Genomic DNA, 18,021 nt, shown 5'->3' with positions numbered 1-18,021 from the left:
TTGCTAGAAGAGTGTCAGTCATGAATTGCCATTATTCACTCTTAAAACTAACTTATAATTCATGGTTATTAAAAGGATTTGATTTATTATAGGTATGAAATGTACCTCGAGAGATTGCTTGATCGTATTCCTGAGGGTAAAGGCATCACATTTAATGAGTTCAAGTCCTTCTGTCAATTCCTTAACACCTTGGATGATTTTGCTATTGCAATGCGAATGTATACTTTAGCTGACCAGCCCATTTCTCAAGGTAAGTTAATAAAGCCATTTTATATATTTTATGAACATTTAGCTGCAGAAATGTTTGGAGCAACACACAACAAATAAGTGGTGCAGAAAAGAAGTACTGTCATCTCCGAAAATTTGCAGGGCGTTACATCCCACAGCTGCCATGAATCTTAAGATTATTCAGTAATATAATTTGAGTCCATGCTGGTAATAAATTTTGTTCCAGACTTTTTTTTTTTTTTTTAGTTTCAAAGAGCATACCTCTCTTTCACTGTAATGTGGTTAATATTGACATTCATAATGTCCTGAAGGAAGAGACATTGGAAAGACACTGAGAGCATTTTGAATGAAATTCTATGCTTAGTTATCAGTTTAGTGGTGGTGGAGTTGGATAAAATAGTTAATGTGAGAAAACCTGTAAATAATTTTATCTGTTCATAGGCCACTTATCAGTAAAAATATTGGATAATTGAATCCTGCAAATAAGGAACCCCGAGGATTTTGGGGGATGAGTATACACATGTAACATATGGTACGGCTGTTCGAGGAAAAATTATAGCAATGTGATGTAATGAAAATCCTTGAAAGTTACCAAAATGAGATCGAATAAAATGTACCATATCTTCATGTATGCTAACTTGTAAATTAGATACTGTATGTAGAGTAAATAAATGAAAGAAATAATTATTGCACCAATACTTATTTGTATTTACATATTTAAGTTTAAAGAAGAGATTATTGTTTAACTTGTTCTACATTTCTATTGCTGAATATATCTCGCCTGATTTTCTGGCTTAATTGTATGTGTTTACAGTAGTTTTAATTCTTCTCCCCTTGTTCTAGATCATTCTCTGGTAGTAGGTCTGTTCTTGTCTGCCTTGTCTAGGGCCCATAGTACATTGCATGTCATTCCCACATTCCTCCTTGTTCTTTAATTTTCGAGGGTTAAGAGATTAGTTTATGCAGTCTCTCCTCATAACTGTCCTGTCAGCTCACTCACTTGTATTCATGCATAGCTTTAAATTTTCTTAATTTTTCTTTTATGTTTAGCTAAAAGGGGTTCCCCACTGGTGCTGTGTATACTGTCCTACCATATGCCTCTGGTAGTACTTTTGTTTATGCACATTTTAGAACAGGATTTTTTCTGAGGCTCTGTTGGTAAAGTTTTTTTGTGATATAAGAATTTCTTTTCCTCTTAGGTTAAATGGAAGTAAAACTACCCCCAGGTTGGTGGGTGACCACTGGTAGTTGGTGGTTAGAGGAACTTTTGATTGAATACACATCTGTGGGATTGCTTATTAATGGTTATAGGAGCAGAGCTATTCTTGTGGAACCTTGGCTTTGGTCTTTAATCTACTAATTCTTAATAAAATCAGTGACTGTAGTAATTACTGCTACCCCTTTCATCTTATATGTGTGAGTGCAAGGATTTTATTCATAATTGTGTGCCAGGTAAGTCTGTGCAGGAGTTTAGGGCAGGTGATCCATTCACTTCTGTAAGTCTGATAATCCATGCATTTGGGTAAGTGTGGTGATCTATGCACTTGTGTAAGTGTGGTGATCTGTACATTTGTGTAAGGCTGGTGTTCCTTGCCTATAAGAAACAGTATATACATAATAAACAGATGGAATAAATTATTTAATCTGATTATTTACCTTTACCACTTGGTATTTGTCATAGTTTTCATAAATCTAAATTTAACATTACAGAGGAATTCCATCGTGCAGTTAAAATCTGCACGGGAGCAGAGCTAAGTCCACATATTGTTGACACGGTTTTCAAGATTTTTGATGATGACGGAGATGGACAGTTGAGTTACAAAGAGTTCATTGCTATAATGCGAGACCGTCTCCATCGTGGCTTTAAGGTATGGCCCATAAAATTTTCACCTCAGATTAGTAAAATGTTCCTTTGTATTGGTTGGCATGATATTGCTTTTGTAATAACAGTGAAAGTGACACTGCTACCTCAGTTTTTTCTCCATAAATGTAATACAGGTACTCCTCACTTAACGACTGAGTTCTGTTCCTAAGAGTAGGTCAGTAAGTGAATTGGTTGTTAAGCGAGGAGCTGCTCCTTACTGATATTTCAAGCATACTGTACTGGTAGTGGGTTTATCAACCATCTTTAGATATTGTTTTAATGTCACCTTTGCACCATTTATAACATTTTTAGTATATTAAAATAGAACTAGACATTAACCTGTAAACAGTCCAGGCAGATCTACATTTACATGTGTAGTGCTACAAAATTAGATCTACGTTTTTTTTACATATTTTCAAATATAACAAAAAAAAAGTAGATCAAAGTTTTTTTTACACATTTTCAAATGTAAAAAACAAAAAGAAGATCCAAACGTATATATACGTTTGGACCGTTTACGGGTTAAAAAACAATAAAAAAGTAAAATACTCATACAGTACACTGGTAAGAGAGCTGGTCGTAAGTCTGAGCGGTCGTCAAACAGGTAGGTTGTTAAGTAAGGAGTACCTGTACTCTCATTTTTTTTTAATTACTGCACTGCATTACTGTATTATAGATCTGCTCAGGCTTCTAAATGCCCACACCACTCACCCTCACACCCACACCACACCCCTCATACTTACACCACACCCCTCATACTTACACCACACCCCTCATACTTACACCACACCCCTTGCACCCGCACCACACCCCTCATATCCACACTACACCCCTCACACCCACACCACACCTTTCACTCCCACACCCCTCACTCCTCACACTCACACCACACCCCTCACACCCATACCACCCCTTCATGCCCATACCACCCCTTCACACCCACACCACCCCTTCACACCCACACTACCCCCCTCACACCCACACCATGCCCTCACACCCACACCATACCTTCATGCCCACACTACACCCTCACCACACCCTCACACCCACACCACACCCTCACACCATTCCCTCACACCCACACCACACCCTCACACCATTCCCTCACACCCACACCACACCCTCACACCATTCCCTCACACCCACACCACACCCTCACACCATTCCCTCACACCCACACCACACCCTCACACCATTCCCTCACACCCACACCACTCCCTCACACCCACACCACACCCTCACACCATTCCCTCACACCCACACCACACCCTCACACCATTCCCTCACACCCACACCACACCCTCACACCATTCCCTCACACCACACCACACCCTCACACCATTCCCTCACACCCACACCACACCCTTACACCATGCCCTCACACCCACATCCCTTACACCCACACCCCTCACACCCACACCCCTCACACCTACACCCCTCACACCGACACCCCTCACACCCACACCCCTCACACCCACACCCCTCACACCTACACCCCACACACCCACACCCCTCACACCCACACCCCTCACACCCACACCCCTCACACCCACACCCCTCACACCCACACCCCTCACACCCACACCCCTCACACCCACACACCTACACCCTCACACCCACACCCACACCCGCACACCCTCACACCCACACCCTCACACCCACACCCTCACACCCACACCCTCACACCCATACCCCCTCACACCCACACCCTCACACCCACACCCTCACACCCACACCCTCACACCCATACCACTCCCTCACACCCACACCAATACACATGCTTTAAGAGTAATTATTTCTCTGGTACATAAGTTGTAGGAACTTTCATTTTTTTAAATCAGTAGGCACTCAAAAGTATTTTTTTATTTGTGTCACACTAATTAATTGTTTTTAATATTGCATGAGACTTAGTTGAAATACTGAAGCTGTGTTCATCTGTGATAGTTTCTTCTGCTTGAGGTGTTTTGTTACATTTCTTTTCTTAACACAAATGTTGCTAATAAGCTAGAAATACTGAGACTCATTTGTACTTGGTGAATGTGCATGGCAAAGATTATTGCCTCTGGCTTTCACTGAAGCATTTTTTAACCCTTAAACTTTCCAAACATAGATCTACGTTTGCATGTGTAGCGCTCCAAACATAGATCAACGTTTTATTTTTCATTTCTTCAAATTTGGCACAATAGGCTTGAGTTGCCTAGACATGAAAGAATGGGTCTGTGCACTCAGTGTACGCACTGTTAAAAAAATCTGGGAGCACCTAGTACCTTGTGGGAGCACCAGTTCAATTGAGCACCAGCTAGAGCAAATAGCTTGGCAAACACCAGGGATTCACTGATGCCATGTCGCATTAACACTCCCATTTTAAGAGGAAAGTAAAAATAGGTTAGATAAATACATGAGTGAGTGTGGGTGCATGTGAGATGAACCTGACTAGCTTGTGCTGCTAGGTCTGATGTCATGCTCCTTCCTTCAGTGGATGTGACCTGACTAGGTGGGTCATTGGTCTAAGCCAGGGGGAAGAGGGTGACATGTACCTCCCTTGCATGGGCCAGTAGGCCTGCTGCAGTGTTCCTTCTTTCTTATGTATTTAGCAGGCTGGCCAGCTGGCTTGCTTTGGCTGTCTCTCTGTCTATAGTGTGCACCCCCGGCTTACGATATTATTTCATTCCAGAAGTATGTTCAGGTGACATTACTGAACAAATTTGTTCCCATAAGGATTATTGTGAATTAGATTAGTCCATTTCAGACCCCCAAACATACACGTACAAACGCACTTACGTAAATACACTTACATAATTGGTCGCATTGGGAGCTGATCGTAAAGCGGGGGTCCACTGTATATCTATCTGTCTATATATCTGTCTATCTATATGTCTGTCTGTCTATATCTCTATCTATATCTCTGTCTCACATGTACACATAAGTACAGTTATTATACATGGTGTAAATTACCTAGGATAATCCAAAAATTCCAGGCAAAGATAGACAGACAGATAGGTAGATAGACAGAAACATGTTTGTGTGTATCAGTGAAAACAAATAAAGCCAGGGTTTCCTCAAGCACTCATTTATCAGATGTCACCGAGCTGATAACAAATGTCATAACATGCTTCTTCAAGGAGTTTGATATCCTATACTCCAGGCAGACAGAAAGACAGATAAGCAGAGACAGACAGACAGACAAGCAGAGACAGACAGACAGGCAGGCAGATAGACAGACAGACAGAGAGACAAGACATGTTTGTGTGTAACAGTGATAACAAATACAGCGAGGGTTAGCTGGAGGAGTGGGCATTTATCAAATGTCACTGGGCTGTCAACAGTATAGGGATGCCTTTCATAACAACATGCTTCAAGGTATATGCCAGGGTATCTAATACATTGCTGGGACCTATAAATACTTTGTATATATTTCTAAACAATAGTAAATAACTCAAGCAGGTGTAAATGTTCACCTGTCAATGTGATTGTGTCTATTTGAGCACTATTTCTGTACCTAATATTAGTGTCAGAACAAAGATTGGCTATGAAATTACAAGAACTATTATAAATTGTAATTATCAGAACATAAAAAATATATAAATTAAAATAAAAATGAGAAAAAAAGGTATATCGGCAACACTTCTGCAAGCAGCAGGAGTCGATGTTGATGACAGGTGAGCATCCAGAGCCAACTTCACGGTCTTATATCTCGGTAAGTACTGACCCTAAATTTTTTTTTTATTTCTATAACATGTAGAAAAATGTGCTCTTCATTTTAAAAGAAAAAAAAATTTTATTTTTCAAAATATTCAGAGCACCACACGAGTGAACGTAGATCTACATTTGGACAGTTTAAGGGTTAAAACTATTTGGTATCTGTATACGGTGTTTTTTTTTTTTTAAGAGTGAATGTCAGTGTTACATGCACATTATATCGATTTAATTATAGATAACTTTTAACGTAAACAAAATTTATGTGTAATCAAATACACTAGAGTACTGTATATTAGAAAAAATAAATACAGTAATGTGAAAAGGTCATACAATTGTCCCTAAAATTTATAGGCTTCCTTTTTTCAAAGATTATAGTTATTCAGTATTTTTGCTTCTGTGTGACCCATGGATATCGTGTTATTCAACAGTTTTCTGACTCATTGGCTTTCCCATTCCCAAATCTCCTATTTTTGACATTATTTCTTTTGATTGTCAATATTAATCAGATTAGTGTGATATATTAAAATGATAGGGCCTAAGAAACACAAAAGAATCCAAATCTGAAAGCAATTTGTTACGCAGACTTAATTCTTTTATTATTTACAGTCTTGAGTTTCAATGGACCTATAGGAATATAATATGTGAATGTGTTGGGACAACTGTATTATATTTTCAGAGGTGTCATTAACTGTAGACAGTGCACTTCGTCAGCACCTTGTTATTTATTTTATTTTCCTAATCTATGTATTAAACCCCTTCTAATTTTTGAGAAACCATGTTCACCATGCAAATGAGGAACAGAAACCAATTCATTATGTATAGTAGTAATATCCTGGAATATTAAGATGTTTGCTTAATTAATATTTACTAATCAAAAGACAATTGATGGGTTGTTTTGTTCCTTTTTTTTTTTTACCTGAGTGCAGTATTAATATTTGAAGTATGAAATGTCTTAACATTGTGGCTTCCATGATTATCCCTCAGCACACATCCCGCAGCGAGGGTTGGGATGCGTTCAAACAGTGTGTCAAGAGTGAAATGAAGGCTGTGGTCTGAAGAGGAATTTATCAAAAATTGAGGTGGTTTTTCTTTTCATAAACAAAATATAGTAATAATTGCATAGTAAAACCTCCTTATTTTTCTTAATGTATTGTTTTTTTCATGTCATTTATTGTTATGATTCTATTATCTTTTTCTCTTTTGCCTTCATTACTTTTCTGTTCTTTCCTGGCATATGCCATTGAATACTTGCATAACTTCGTTACCTTCTTTCTGTCTTTAATAATGACTATTGTTTATAATGACATCAAGTACTGTTATCTATTGCCATTTTGTATTAATGATAAAGATCTCTGCGGATTTTGAATCATGGCTTAATCCTAGTGAACGTATTGTACATTTGATAGCATATCCTTTTTTTATATTAATCTTACAATAATTATTTAGAAATTTTGTGAATGTTTCATATTTTTATTATTATTGTGTTCATGAAATTTCTAGATAAATTATTTCTTTCAGCAACAGCAATCAAGAGAAGGTTGGGAGGGTTTTAAGGCATGTGTGAAAGATGCCATGAATACTGATCAACCTCAGCAGCCAAGTCTCACATAAGAGAATTAAAATTATCATGAACTGTTTTGAAATGTATTAAGCATCTGAAACTTGGTGTAGTAGAGTTGTCAGCCAGACATGCCTCACCTAGTTTTACTTTAGAATCTCAGTATCTGTACAGAACAATTGTTATTGGCTGAAATTTATTGCTCGTGAGTTCTAATTATGTATCCCCTACCATGCAAGAATCTTATGACTTTTTTTTTTTATCTCCCCACTACTTCAGCTTTCATTAAATAAGTTTAGAATGTCTTTTCTCTTTAATTTAAAATTTCCTGTACTTGATTATTTTCCTAAGGTGTAGGGTTGTATTGTAATTTGGTAGTGTAGCATCTTGGTGGACAATTTCATAGCTAATTATCTGTTCAGGGTTGAAGGAGGGCTGTCCAGTTAACCTGGCAGTTAACAAGAAAGTCTGGCTCCAGGCCAGACTGGTGGTATGAATCCTTGAAGCTGGTTACAGGAAGGGCAATGCAGCATTATCATATAAGCAGACCTTTACCAATCTTGTTGCACATATTTTCCCTTGATCCCAGTATATATATCTCCAGTAGTTTTAGTTGAAATTCAGGGCTCAGAAAACCTCTTACCAGAGACAATTTTGTTTTAATTAATTGTAATTTCCAGGCGAGTGTTAGTTTTTATGAATACTGTAAATCTCAAAAACTTTATTAAAAAATCTAATATTATTGACATGCCATTTTTTATAATATTGTCTTACACTGTATCAATATCTAACTGACCAATCTGTGAGATCTTTTTTATCCTCTTGAACTCTTTATTTTTATATTTTTGTTCTTATATTTTTTTATACTGGATATGCATTCACAGATTAGGCAGTTAGCTGAAAATTTTCCTAAATCAGTGGCAAGATAATTTTTAATAAATTTGGTAATATACTATTTTTTAATGTGGGGCTTACATCCCTGAAAAATTGGCACCTTATAACATGTAGCTTCATATGAAGGGAAGAACAAATGGGTAAAATAGGCTTACATTTCAGACACCTCCAGATTTGTCAATTAAATTGGTTTTGCTGTTCTGCTAGGGGTCATTATCAGTGCATGTGAAAAGTTTAGGGAAGCTTAATGTGGGTTTACTGGACCAAGTTGAATTTAGTGAGGTTAATCAGTTGATACACACTATACATGTCAGCAAGATAAAAATAAGTCACATTTTCTTATAAGATGTACCATATAAGAACTTGCCAAAGTTATACCAAAATATCATATACCAAAGATAAATGCAGTTGAAGAACCTCAAAACAAACAAAAATGTTAATGCAAAAATATAGGAGGCAGCATTAGCTGGGCCTATCAACATGTCAACAACACACAAAAACACATTTCCTTACCAAACTGTAAGAAACATATTAACACTCATCACACTTATAACAGACAAACATTTATTGAACTAAAACTGAAACTGAATGCCTTTGAATAATAACCAAGAAAAAACAAAACATTTATTGTTGTGGGAGACTGTGTCTGGGAAATGTGGGGGAGCTGCTGACTCTGGCTTTGTCTGCCAGTAATCAAATCAAATCAAATCAAGTTTATTCTCTATAAGGGTTATAATGTGGGGTTTACAGGATTTGGATATTGTGTGGTTTACATGTTATAAAATACTAATTACAGAGGGAGCCACTAGGCCACCTAGCAAGGCATTTCGGGCAGACTTAGATTAATTCTTAACATTAAATCCTTACAGATTATGGTATTAAGGCTAAGTGACTACATCATAATTTGTGAGTTTAGCAATGTGAATGCTTTTGTTTTGGCACAATACAACGTGTCTATATTGGAGTATCATAGGCAAACTTATGACTAGTTAGGATTTTTTATTTTAAGATTAAGATTAGTATTTCTGTGTTTATAGTCAGTGGACGAGTGAGTGTAATTGTGAACCACCAGGTAGTTATCATGTAGTTAGTTGTCGGGGTGGATCAGGGAGATAAGATGTTTTCTAACAGTAGTTTTGAAAGTGATGAGTGTGTCTGCAGTTCTAGAGTTTTCAGGTAGGGTGTTCCAGATTTTAGGTCCTTTGAAATACATTGAATTTTTGTAAAGGTTTAGTCGGACACGGGGAATGTCATAGAGATGTTTGTGTCTGGTGTTATGCCTGTGGATCCTGTCACAACTATCAAGAAAGCGTTTTAGGTCAAGGTTAATATTGGAATTTAAGGTCCTGTAGATATAGATTGCACAGTAGTAAGTGTGGATGTTCTGAACAGGGAGTAAGTTTAGATCTATGAAGAGTGGGGGGGGGGGGGTGTTGCCAGGGATGGGATTTAGTGATTATTCTTACTGCGGCTTTTTGTTGGGTTATTATTGGCTTTAGGTATGTTGCTGCAGTTGAACCCCAAGCACAGATAGCATAGGTGAGGTATGGATATGTAAGTGAATGGTATAGTGTGAGAAGGGCAGTTTGCAGCACGTAGTATTGTATCTTGGTGAGACTGCATATTTCTATAACTCTTCAGTACATATCTGAATTGTATGCATAATTTTTGTTTTGTATGGTCAATACATCAGTAGTGAATAATGTTTTGTTTAGTGAAAGAGAAAATAACACCACACTCATGGGCCAAACTCAAGTCAGAGTTAGAAGGGAAATCGTACGCCTCACCTCCGTACTCAAAATATTACAAGGGCAGATACTGGCATGACACTTGTCCCATACAGCTTCATATTCATCTTGTTTGAATACTTGTTCACCCTTTATTATCAGTCACCATATTGAACAAATAGAAATATAGATCGAGTAGATATATCAGTGTTAAAGGAACAGTGTAATTATGATTATACATATACAGTATTGAACCCGTAATGACACGATTGCAAACAAACCATACCCCGGCCGGGATTGAACCCGCAGTCATAGAGTCTCAAAACTCCAGCCCGTCGCGTTAGCCACTAGACCAGCTAGCCACAATAAGATTCGTCCAACTAGGTATATTTCTACACCATTATTATTTCTACTTCCTATGGTGTAGAAATATACCTAGTTGGACGAATCTTATTGTGGCTAGCTGGTCTAGTGGCTAATGCGACGGGCTGGAGTTTTGAGACTCTATGACCGCGGGTTCAATCCCGGCCGGGGTATGGTCAGTATTGAACTCTTTGTGGATATTTTATGTTTCACTGAATATTCTCTTTAAAATTTTTATTTATGTTCATATTTAATTAAACTCATTAGTTATATAAATTTTGGAAGCCATTTGCTAGGTAAGAAAAATGCTGTGTAGTGAATATGACTTGCTCTCACTTAGCAAGAATGGTGGGAGGCTTGGGCTTGAGGTTCTGTTTGTGATCCTGTGAACAGATTTGAGAAAATGTGCAGTTGTATAATTATATTTATTCAGTTGTGTTTACACAAAATTCACCCCATGGGAGGTCATGGTATATGAGGCTTTATGGTATTTCAAAAATTTATTTATTTTTTTAAATAAAGAGAACATTAAAATTGGCTAAATTTTGATTTCACAATTTTTTTTTGTAACTGAGACTATTCTGCACATCCCCTATCCTGAAGGAATATGTACAGTATAGTGAATTTAGTAAAGAAGCTTATTTGTTGTTACTCCATTGCACCAAGATTTTAAACCCCTGTAAAAAAAAATTTATAATTTCATTTTCAAAAAACTTCTATAATGACATTTACAGCTTGCAATATTCAGCATATTTCCCAATTTCAGAGAATGTTTGTGGTGAGTTTGGTAAAGATTCTCTTATCACTCATTGTCAATATTTCCTTTATAAGCTAGGATGGATGTTTCTGTAGATTATATTCAAAATGTCCAGCCACCTTTTTTTATGGTATGATAATCAGTGACCACATTTCAGAGAAAGAGGCCATATAGTGATTTTAATTATACAATTATTTAGTAATGAAGCTTGAATGATGTTTGGAGCCTACCTCTTCAGGCTTTGATTGAAATGGGGCACTGTAGTTCACAGATGGACAATAAGTAATCAGAAATGTACCAAGCTTGCTTCATTCATTCTTTGAGGTAGGATGGGCTCATTGAATATTGGTGGCTTGATAAATATATCTTATTGCTGATTTTCTAATTTAGTTTTATCATGTTTTAAGCTGCCATTTCTGAAGTAGTAAGATGATAATTTTATATACAACAGTCATTACCCATTTAATTAAATTTTGTGTAATGTAATTTTGTATGAAAACATTAGATACATTAAGGAACAAATGATATAACAGTCTTCTCAGTATTTAAAAACAAATGTGTTTGTAGCTTGGCTAAGGCCATGCACTCCTGCTGGGATAAACGCAAATAGCCGGGCTTGCATGCTAATTAGATGATTGCAACATCTGTACCTATTTGTAATTACAGGTGCAGTTAATCATGTGGTGTCCTGTCTTTAGTGTTTAGTTTGTTACACTGTATAACTTTCAGGTTTCTAGTAGTTGTAGCACATACTGTCTCTTCTTGGATCCCAGTCATGTAGTCCATCACACTTTGTAAATACTATATATTATATTCATAGGAAAGTACTAAACCAGTGAGGCTTATCAGTATCTTGGGAATAAGATATTATCAGATTTAATACAAAAATGAAAAAGATAGCTCAAATTTCTTAGATTGACAGCCCTTCACTAGCATCAGGTGTCTTGCCTATGAAGAAATAGTGTTCTTTTTTGGGCACTGCTTTTTCCTTTATGTACAACTGTGGCATCTCATTCTCCTTGTTGATATTGATAAAGAGATCTTCATCTATTTTATCATATTTTATATGTTACTTATTATCCTCCTATCAACCATTTAGGGTATTTTCTGTGTTTTCACTCTTCATGACTTATATTTCTTACCTCTGGAAGCCATTTTGTGGTATTTGTAGACTTCCTTGTTTTTCTGTTTCTTTAGAAATAAAGAGGCCACATTTGTAAATATCCCACTGTTCATACTTTGACATGCTTTTCCTGATGGAGACACTACACAATTGTTGAATATTTACATGTTGAATAGTGTTTTGGCATGTGAAACCTGTTTAAAAGTTTGCCAGTGAGCATGCATTTTTGCAAGACAGCATCTAGGTGATGGCCTGGTGACAGTCTCATCTTTAATTTTAGATTCAACTTCAACACTCAGGATTTTATTTTCAGATGTTCTGGTGTCTGAAAATTTTCCAGATCTGCTTACTAACCACTGAACTACCATAAACTGTGAAGCTCCACCTGAACTGTGGGAGACCCCTAATTCATTCTTTACTTCATTCATATGAAGGTATAGAAGATTGTGTTTGCCATCCTCCACAGCACAGTTGAAACATTGTGGTTATCTAGTTCTAATTTTTTAATGTGGTTGCAACATGGTAGACCTTGAAACTCACTAAGACCTCAATTTGATTTCTTCATTTACTCTAAATTTCAGATTTTTGTTTTATGCCATTGAAAACAAACTTCAGTCATGGCCAAGAGTGACTAGTGTACACTGTACATTGAGTCCTATAGGAAAATTAGATGAAGTGATATTGGATGTGTTCTTCTAGAGCTAAACAAGTAATTTATTCTTAATCATGTAAATAATTAGTGTGTACAGAGGATACACCTTTATTACATAGGATTTATACAGTAGGCTTGTATTGGTTTATGACAGCATTTCTGGCAAACCTCATTGAACCTCTTGGTTCTTGGGTTTTAATTCTCTTAACCCTTCTTATTAGTATGAGAGTGGTAAGCTCCCAGACCCAGGTTCAGATTACTTATGAATTTCATACCCACGAAAGTGTTTGGGATAGGTTAATCATGGTGTAGGTATTTGAGTATTAGAGATAGTAAACAAGAAAGTACAGTGTACCAGCATTGAAATGATATTCCTTAGTCCTATTGGAGCCATACTGTTTTCTGGTTCTGATTGGTAGAGTATTAGGTTTCAAGCCTGTCTACTGCATCTAGTTTTTCTTATCTGATCATGATACAAAGATCAGTATTAACGTTTTTGCATGAGACATCACTAGTTACTTGTCAGGCATATTAGACATGGAGTTGCATTGATTTAAAAATTAAAATGAAGGAGTTCTGCCATGAGGCAGAAAGGCTAGAAGTCAGCAGAAAGAGTCCCTTGAAGGGAGGCACTAAATACTGGTGAACGGGTCTTGATCTAAGGATTTGGAGCTGCTTTGATCCTATAGATTTAGTGCTTGCCCTTGATTGTATAAGAATAATAAATAATAATAATAATAGTGTAAGTAATAAGCTTATGTTATTAAGTGAAGACTATTATTATTGCACAACCCTGTTCGACCCATATGAGTTTAACATTTTTTTAATAGTAATTATAGTAATAGTAATGCATTCATGGCCAGGTTTAGTGCTTTGTCTGATTATATTATTATTGTTAATGCATTCATGGGGAAGATTAGTAAACTTGTAGGGGTCATACAGCACCTGGGGAATGAGAGGCAGTCAAATTTAATCTAGGGCTATGGAAAGTGGCTCTTAATTTTTTAGATCAGGAACCCTCTGGTGGGGCACTGAGGGGTAAAAAATGATCAGTCTATGTTAAATAGGACTATTCTAGGTTGTCATCATAACATGTCACATTTTTTATACCTCTAATCCCTCCAGGGATTAGAGATATAAAAAATGCGACATGTTATGATTCCAAGATTTGGAGTTAACCTTAGCGAACAGGCAGACTCAGTTGGTGGTTCAGACCCAATTTCATGTGGGGATATTCATTTCTTGGACTATTTTTTAAGGAATCGCACAACTTTGCAACTGCTGTCAATAATGATGGTTTGAGTTGGCCCACAGTAAATTATTTTGTCAAACCACATCTGGGTTTTTGGCCATCTTCCCACCACTGTCATATTTGGGAATCTACATTCTCCTGCCTACATATTGGCTAAACTCATAGACACCTCATGGAAAAACACCCAGCACTGCTCTGTGAGGATTGCCAGGTTGTGTTATCAGTTCACCATATGACTTACGAAATCGTAATGACACGATTGCAAACAAACCATACCACGGGCAGGGATAGAACCCACGATCAGAGAGTCGGTCTGGAGTTTTGAGACTCTGATTGCGGGTTCTATCCCCGCCCGTGGTATGGTCAGTTCACCATATCTTAATAGATTGTCCTGTTTGTCAGTGGGCTTGCTTAAATCATTTCCCAATGTCTCCAACACCCCAACATAGTCACTCTAACTAACCTCGCTGAAAGTCCTACCTTTGATGCGGACACTCTCTAGACTTAAATAACAAAAAAAGGCGCAATGTCGTGACTGGAACAATACACAAATAACCTGTACATAAAAGAGAGGAGATTATGACGATGTTTCGGTCTGACAGTGTGACTTTGTAAATGGTCCAAGTCGGACTGAAACATTGTCGTAATCTTCTCTCTTCCATGTGCAGGCTATTTGTGTAACTCTAGACTTGTGAATAGAATCTACTTATTGCACCAACTTAATTTTATTTTTTGCACACTACTTCCCCACTAACTCTTACCCTCACACACTCCTGGTCTCCTTTTCATAGTTTCATTCCTAACCTCCTTGTATTTCTCCATTAGCACATTCCTTCCTTCAGCAGTGTGACCTTTCAGGTTTAGCGAGTAGTTTGATTATACTATTGGAGCTACTTGTCCTTTCTTCAAATTGAATCTATTTACTGTTCATTATTCCAGGAGCTGCATGACTTCCCTGCAGGTTTTGCACCTCCCCATGAATTGATGATAATACAGTCATCTGTATACCAAACATTTTATATTTATATTTTATGAATTCTATTAAAACGGTGAAGTTTGATTGTTAAGTAACATTGATTATGTTATGTATTTGGAGCATCATGAGTTTATAGATGAATGGTTAACTGTTTATGGCTTATATAGACCAACTGGTGGATAATTAACTTGAAAAATATTTACAATTATGAGATGGCATGGTTTAGCTCTTGGAAGTTGGTTATAGTGAAGTGGTGAACCCAGAAGTGTTGGAAAAAAGACATAGCAACCACAGATCTTTTATTAAATAGTGGGTTTAGCACTTCTTTTTTTATAATCAAGTGACCCTAGTAGGTTTAGCACTTTGTTTTGATTATAATAATAATCAACTACAAGTAACTTAAGTACATTACTTAAGAAAACCTCTTGTAGGTAATACGTATTTGATGAAAGGTCTGCCTTTGCTGTATTTTTTTTTTTTTAACCATCTCAACACAGTACAGTGTACTGGTATAAAGTTTTTGTGGGTTTTCACATCATATCCTGTGTTGGGAGAGATTTTTTACTATATAATGATATAATTCATGAGTTTATCATATAGTTTAACAATACAAAGTCAGGCAGTCACATCCAATATGACTGATAAGTGTACTTTAGCTGACTTTTGTTACATGACTGCAAAACCTCAATAGAAGCCTTGGAAAATGCCATTGTGGAATTTGGTTCCTGCAAGTACTTTAGTACAGAAATTGGAAAAGGCTAGAATATAATTTAACTCGAATGTTCAATATAGAACTAGTCTTTCTGTCTTAAAGTTAAGAAATACATATAACTGATTATTTTATAGGTTACCATTAACAGAAATTTCTTCTGTTGCTATTCAACTTCTGTAAAAACAACTGTGTTTTAAAGAATGCAAGTGAGGTACAGTATTCAACTTCCTAATTTATTCCAAGAGTATTTTCCATTCATTTTATTATCAGAGTTTCTGCTTTTGCTTGGTTTTCATTTATTCTTGTAGTTATGGTTAAGTTATGGGTTTTAATGTACAGTACAGCACATTAAGAATATTTTTCTAGTCATCTTTGGATATTTGTTTTTACCCTTAACAGATTTCTCATACATTGCAAGTGACAATAACAGCATTCAGCATTAAATTATTTTGTCAGTATTGTCCATATTGTAGTCATCAACATGCAGAACTGATGTAGAATTAGGATCCAAGTCAACATATCACCTTTGTAAGTTGAACTTCTATTTAAAAATGGGATAAAAATCAGTGTTGAATTTCTCAAGGAATTTTTAGACTTGGGCTTGACATGGATGAATTGTCCCTCCATGGGTAGCCCACAGCATGAAAAAAACATTGATGCCATCTCCCACTAACCACCTCACCTCCATTTTCTTTCCACTCAGCTTAGGGTCTGTCACCAACAGCACGAGTGATCGCATAATGGGGTTCAATTAGTGAACAAAGGACTGAACTTCTGTCACTGTGGGCTTAGTGCTTCACAAAAAAAATTCTACTTGACTAAACATCTATGTTAAAAGCATAACTGGTAGATTTAATCTACCAGTTATGCTTTTTCATCTCAAGATGAAAAATTCCAGGAAAACAAAGCACAGTATTACTTAATTGATATTTTTTGTAATTGAAAAAATTCAAGTTCAGCAATTAAGCCAAAAATAAAATTTTGGGGGATTAATAATGTCTCTTGATAGCTGATAACAAAGAATATAAATGCTTCATTAAGAGAAACAATAGTGATTGAACTGTAGTGTAGTTTAAGAAATCAAGTTATCATGGCATGTAAGGTGTCACTTGCTTTTTGTTATATAACTCTGAATTTTTTTTTATCCCATAGCATTTATTGTTAAGGAACTTTTTAGTATATATATATATATATAAGTTTTGTAATTCTTTAGCTCTCATACTGTATTTATCATCTAGATAATTTACTTAGGAAACTAAACCCAAATCATTATTTTCAATTTGTAGCTCATGTTACTGTGTATTGAGCAAACCCCATAGCTATGCAATACAATGTTGTACCAGTCATACAGGAACAACTTAGTTGTAGCTAGATGTTTGAGAGCAATCTCTCTTAAAACTTATTTCTCATGAATTCTCTTAAAGAATTTCATTGTTAATATTGTCATCTTGTACATATGTTACAACTGTAACACTATTTTGTACTTGATTTGTTACTACATTGAATAATTGCAATATAGAGAATCCTAGTAGAAGTTATTCTAAAGTTGTTAATTTTTGCAATATATGTACAGTTTATGATTTAAGTTTTGTTATGTAATACAAATGTTATTTTTATTAATCCCTAATTACTACTATTATTGTATTTATTTCCTGGAGGGATGTCCCTTGATGTTGGTAAGGGGCTTTTGATCCAAGGAATTGGATTTGTTTTGCACTTTCTTGGATTGAACCTGATTGCCTCCCATTTCTCAAGCGCTGTATGACCCCTACAGGTTTAGCGCTTCCCTTAAATATAATGATGTAATATTTAAGCAAGTAAAAAGCTAACGAAGGTATTAAAATCTTTGGACTTGAAAACTCGAATGTAGATGAAGTGGTTATACCAGTATACCAGCTTTGACTCCTCAAGGAAGGTTCCTTGATTCTAGTAAAGGGGGGTGGGTCTTAATGCATGGAATCTAACCTCTTCTTTTTTTTAATGAACCTAATTGCCTCCCATTCCCTAGGTATTGTATGGCCCTTACAGATTTAGCACTTTTCCCTAAATATAATATAGCACTGAATTATTATTATTATAATCAAAAAGAAACACTGAAGATTATTATTATTATAATCAAGGGGGAAGCGCTAAACCCAGAGGATTATACAGCGCCTGGGGGGAGGGGGGAATGTGGAAGGCATTCAGGCTTAATTCGGGGAACTGGAGCACAGATC

The 18,021-nt window shown here is 36.3% G+C and overlaps 1 protein-coding gene across 10 annotated transcripts in view; it reads left to right on the top strand.

The window, feature by feature from the left end:
- MICU3 (Mitochondrial calcium uptake 3) overlaps positions 1–17,410 on the top strand; it is an 80,431-nt gene extending 63,021 nt beyond the window's left edge. For 2 of the 10 annotated variants that reach the window (XM_070086731.1, XM_070086730.1), the window contains 3 exons: positions 93–250; positions 1,939–2,096; positions 7,310–10,295. In XM_070086731.1, coding sequence (XP_069942832.1) covers positions 93–250; positions 1,939–2,096; positions 7,310–7,402 — 409 coding nt within the window. In that variant the 3' untranslated portion in view covers positions 7,403–10,295. Of the gene's footprint in view, positions 1–92; positions 251–1,938; positions 2,097–6,775; positions 6,871–7,309; positions 10,297–15,056 lie in introns of those variants that run through there. The other 8 variants (XM_070086726.1, XM_070086732.1, XM_070086728.1 and 5 more) reach the window with 7 other exon arrangements.
- Positions 17,411–18,021: the final 611 nt, after the last annotated feature.

The sequence above is a fragment of the Cherax quadricarinatus genome, chromosome 19 (genome assembly GCF_038502225.1).
Source record: "Cherax quadricarinatus isolate ZL_2023a chromosome 19, ASM3850222v1, whole genome shotgun sequence".
In the NCBI taxonomy this organism is placed as follows: Eukaryota; Metazoa; Arthropoda; class Malacostraca; order Decapoda; family Parastacidae; genus Cherax; species Cherax quadricarinatus.
Note: the sequence above shows the minus strand (reverse complement) of the source record. Positions and strands in the feature narration are given on the sequence as shown.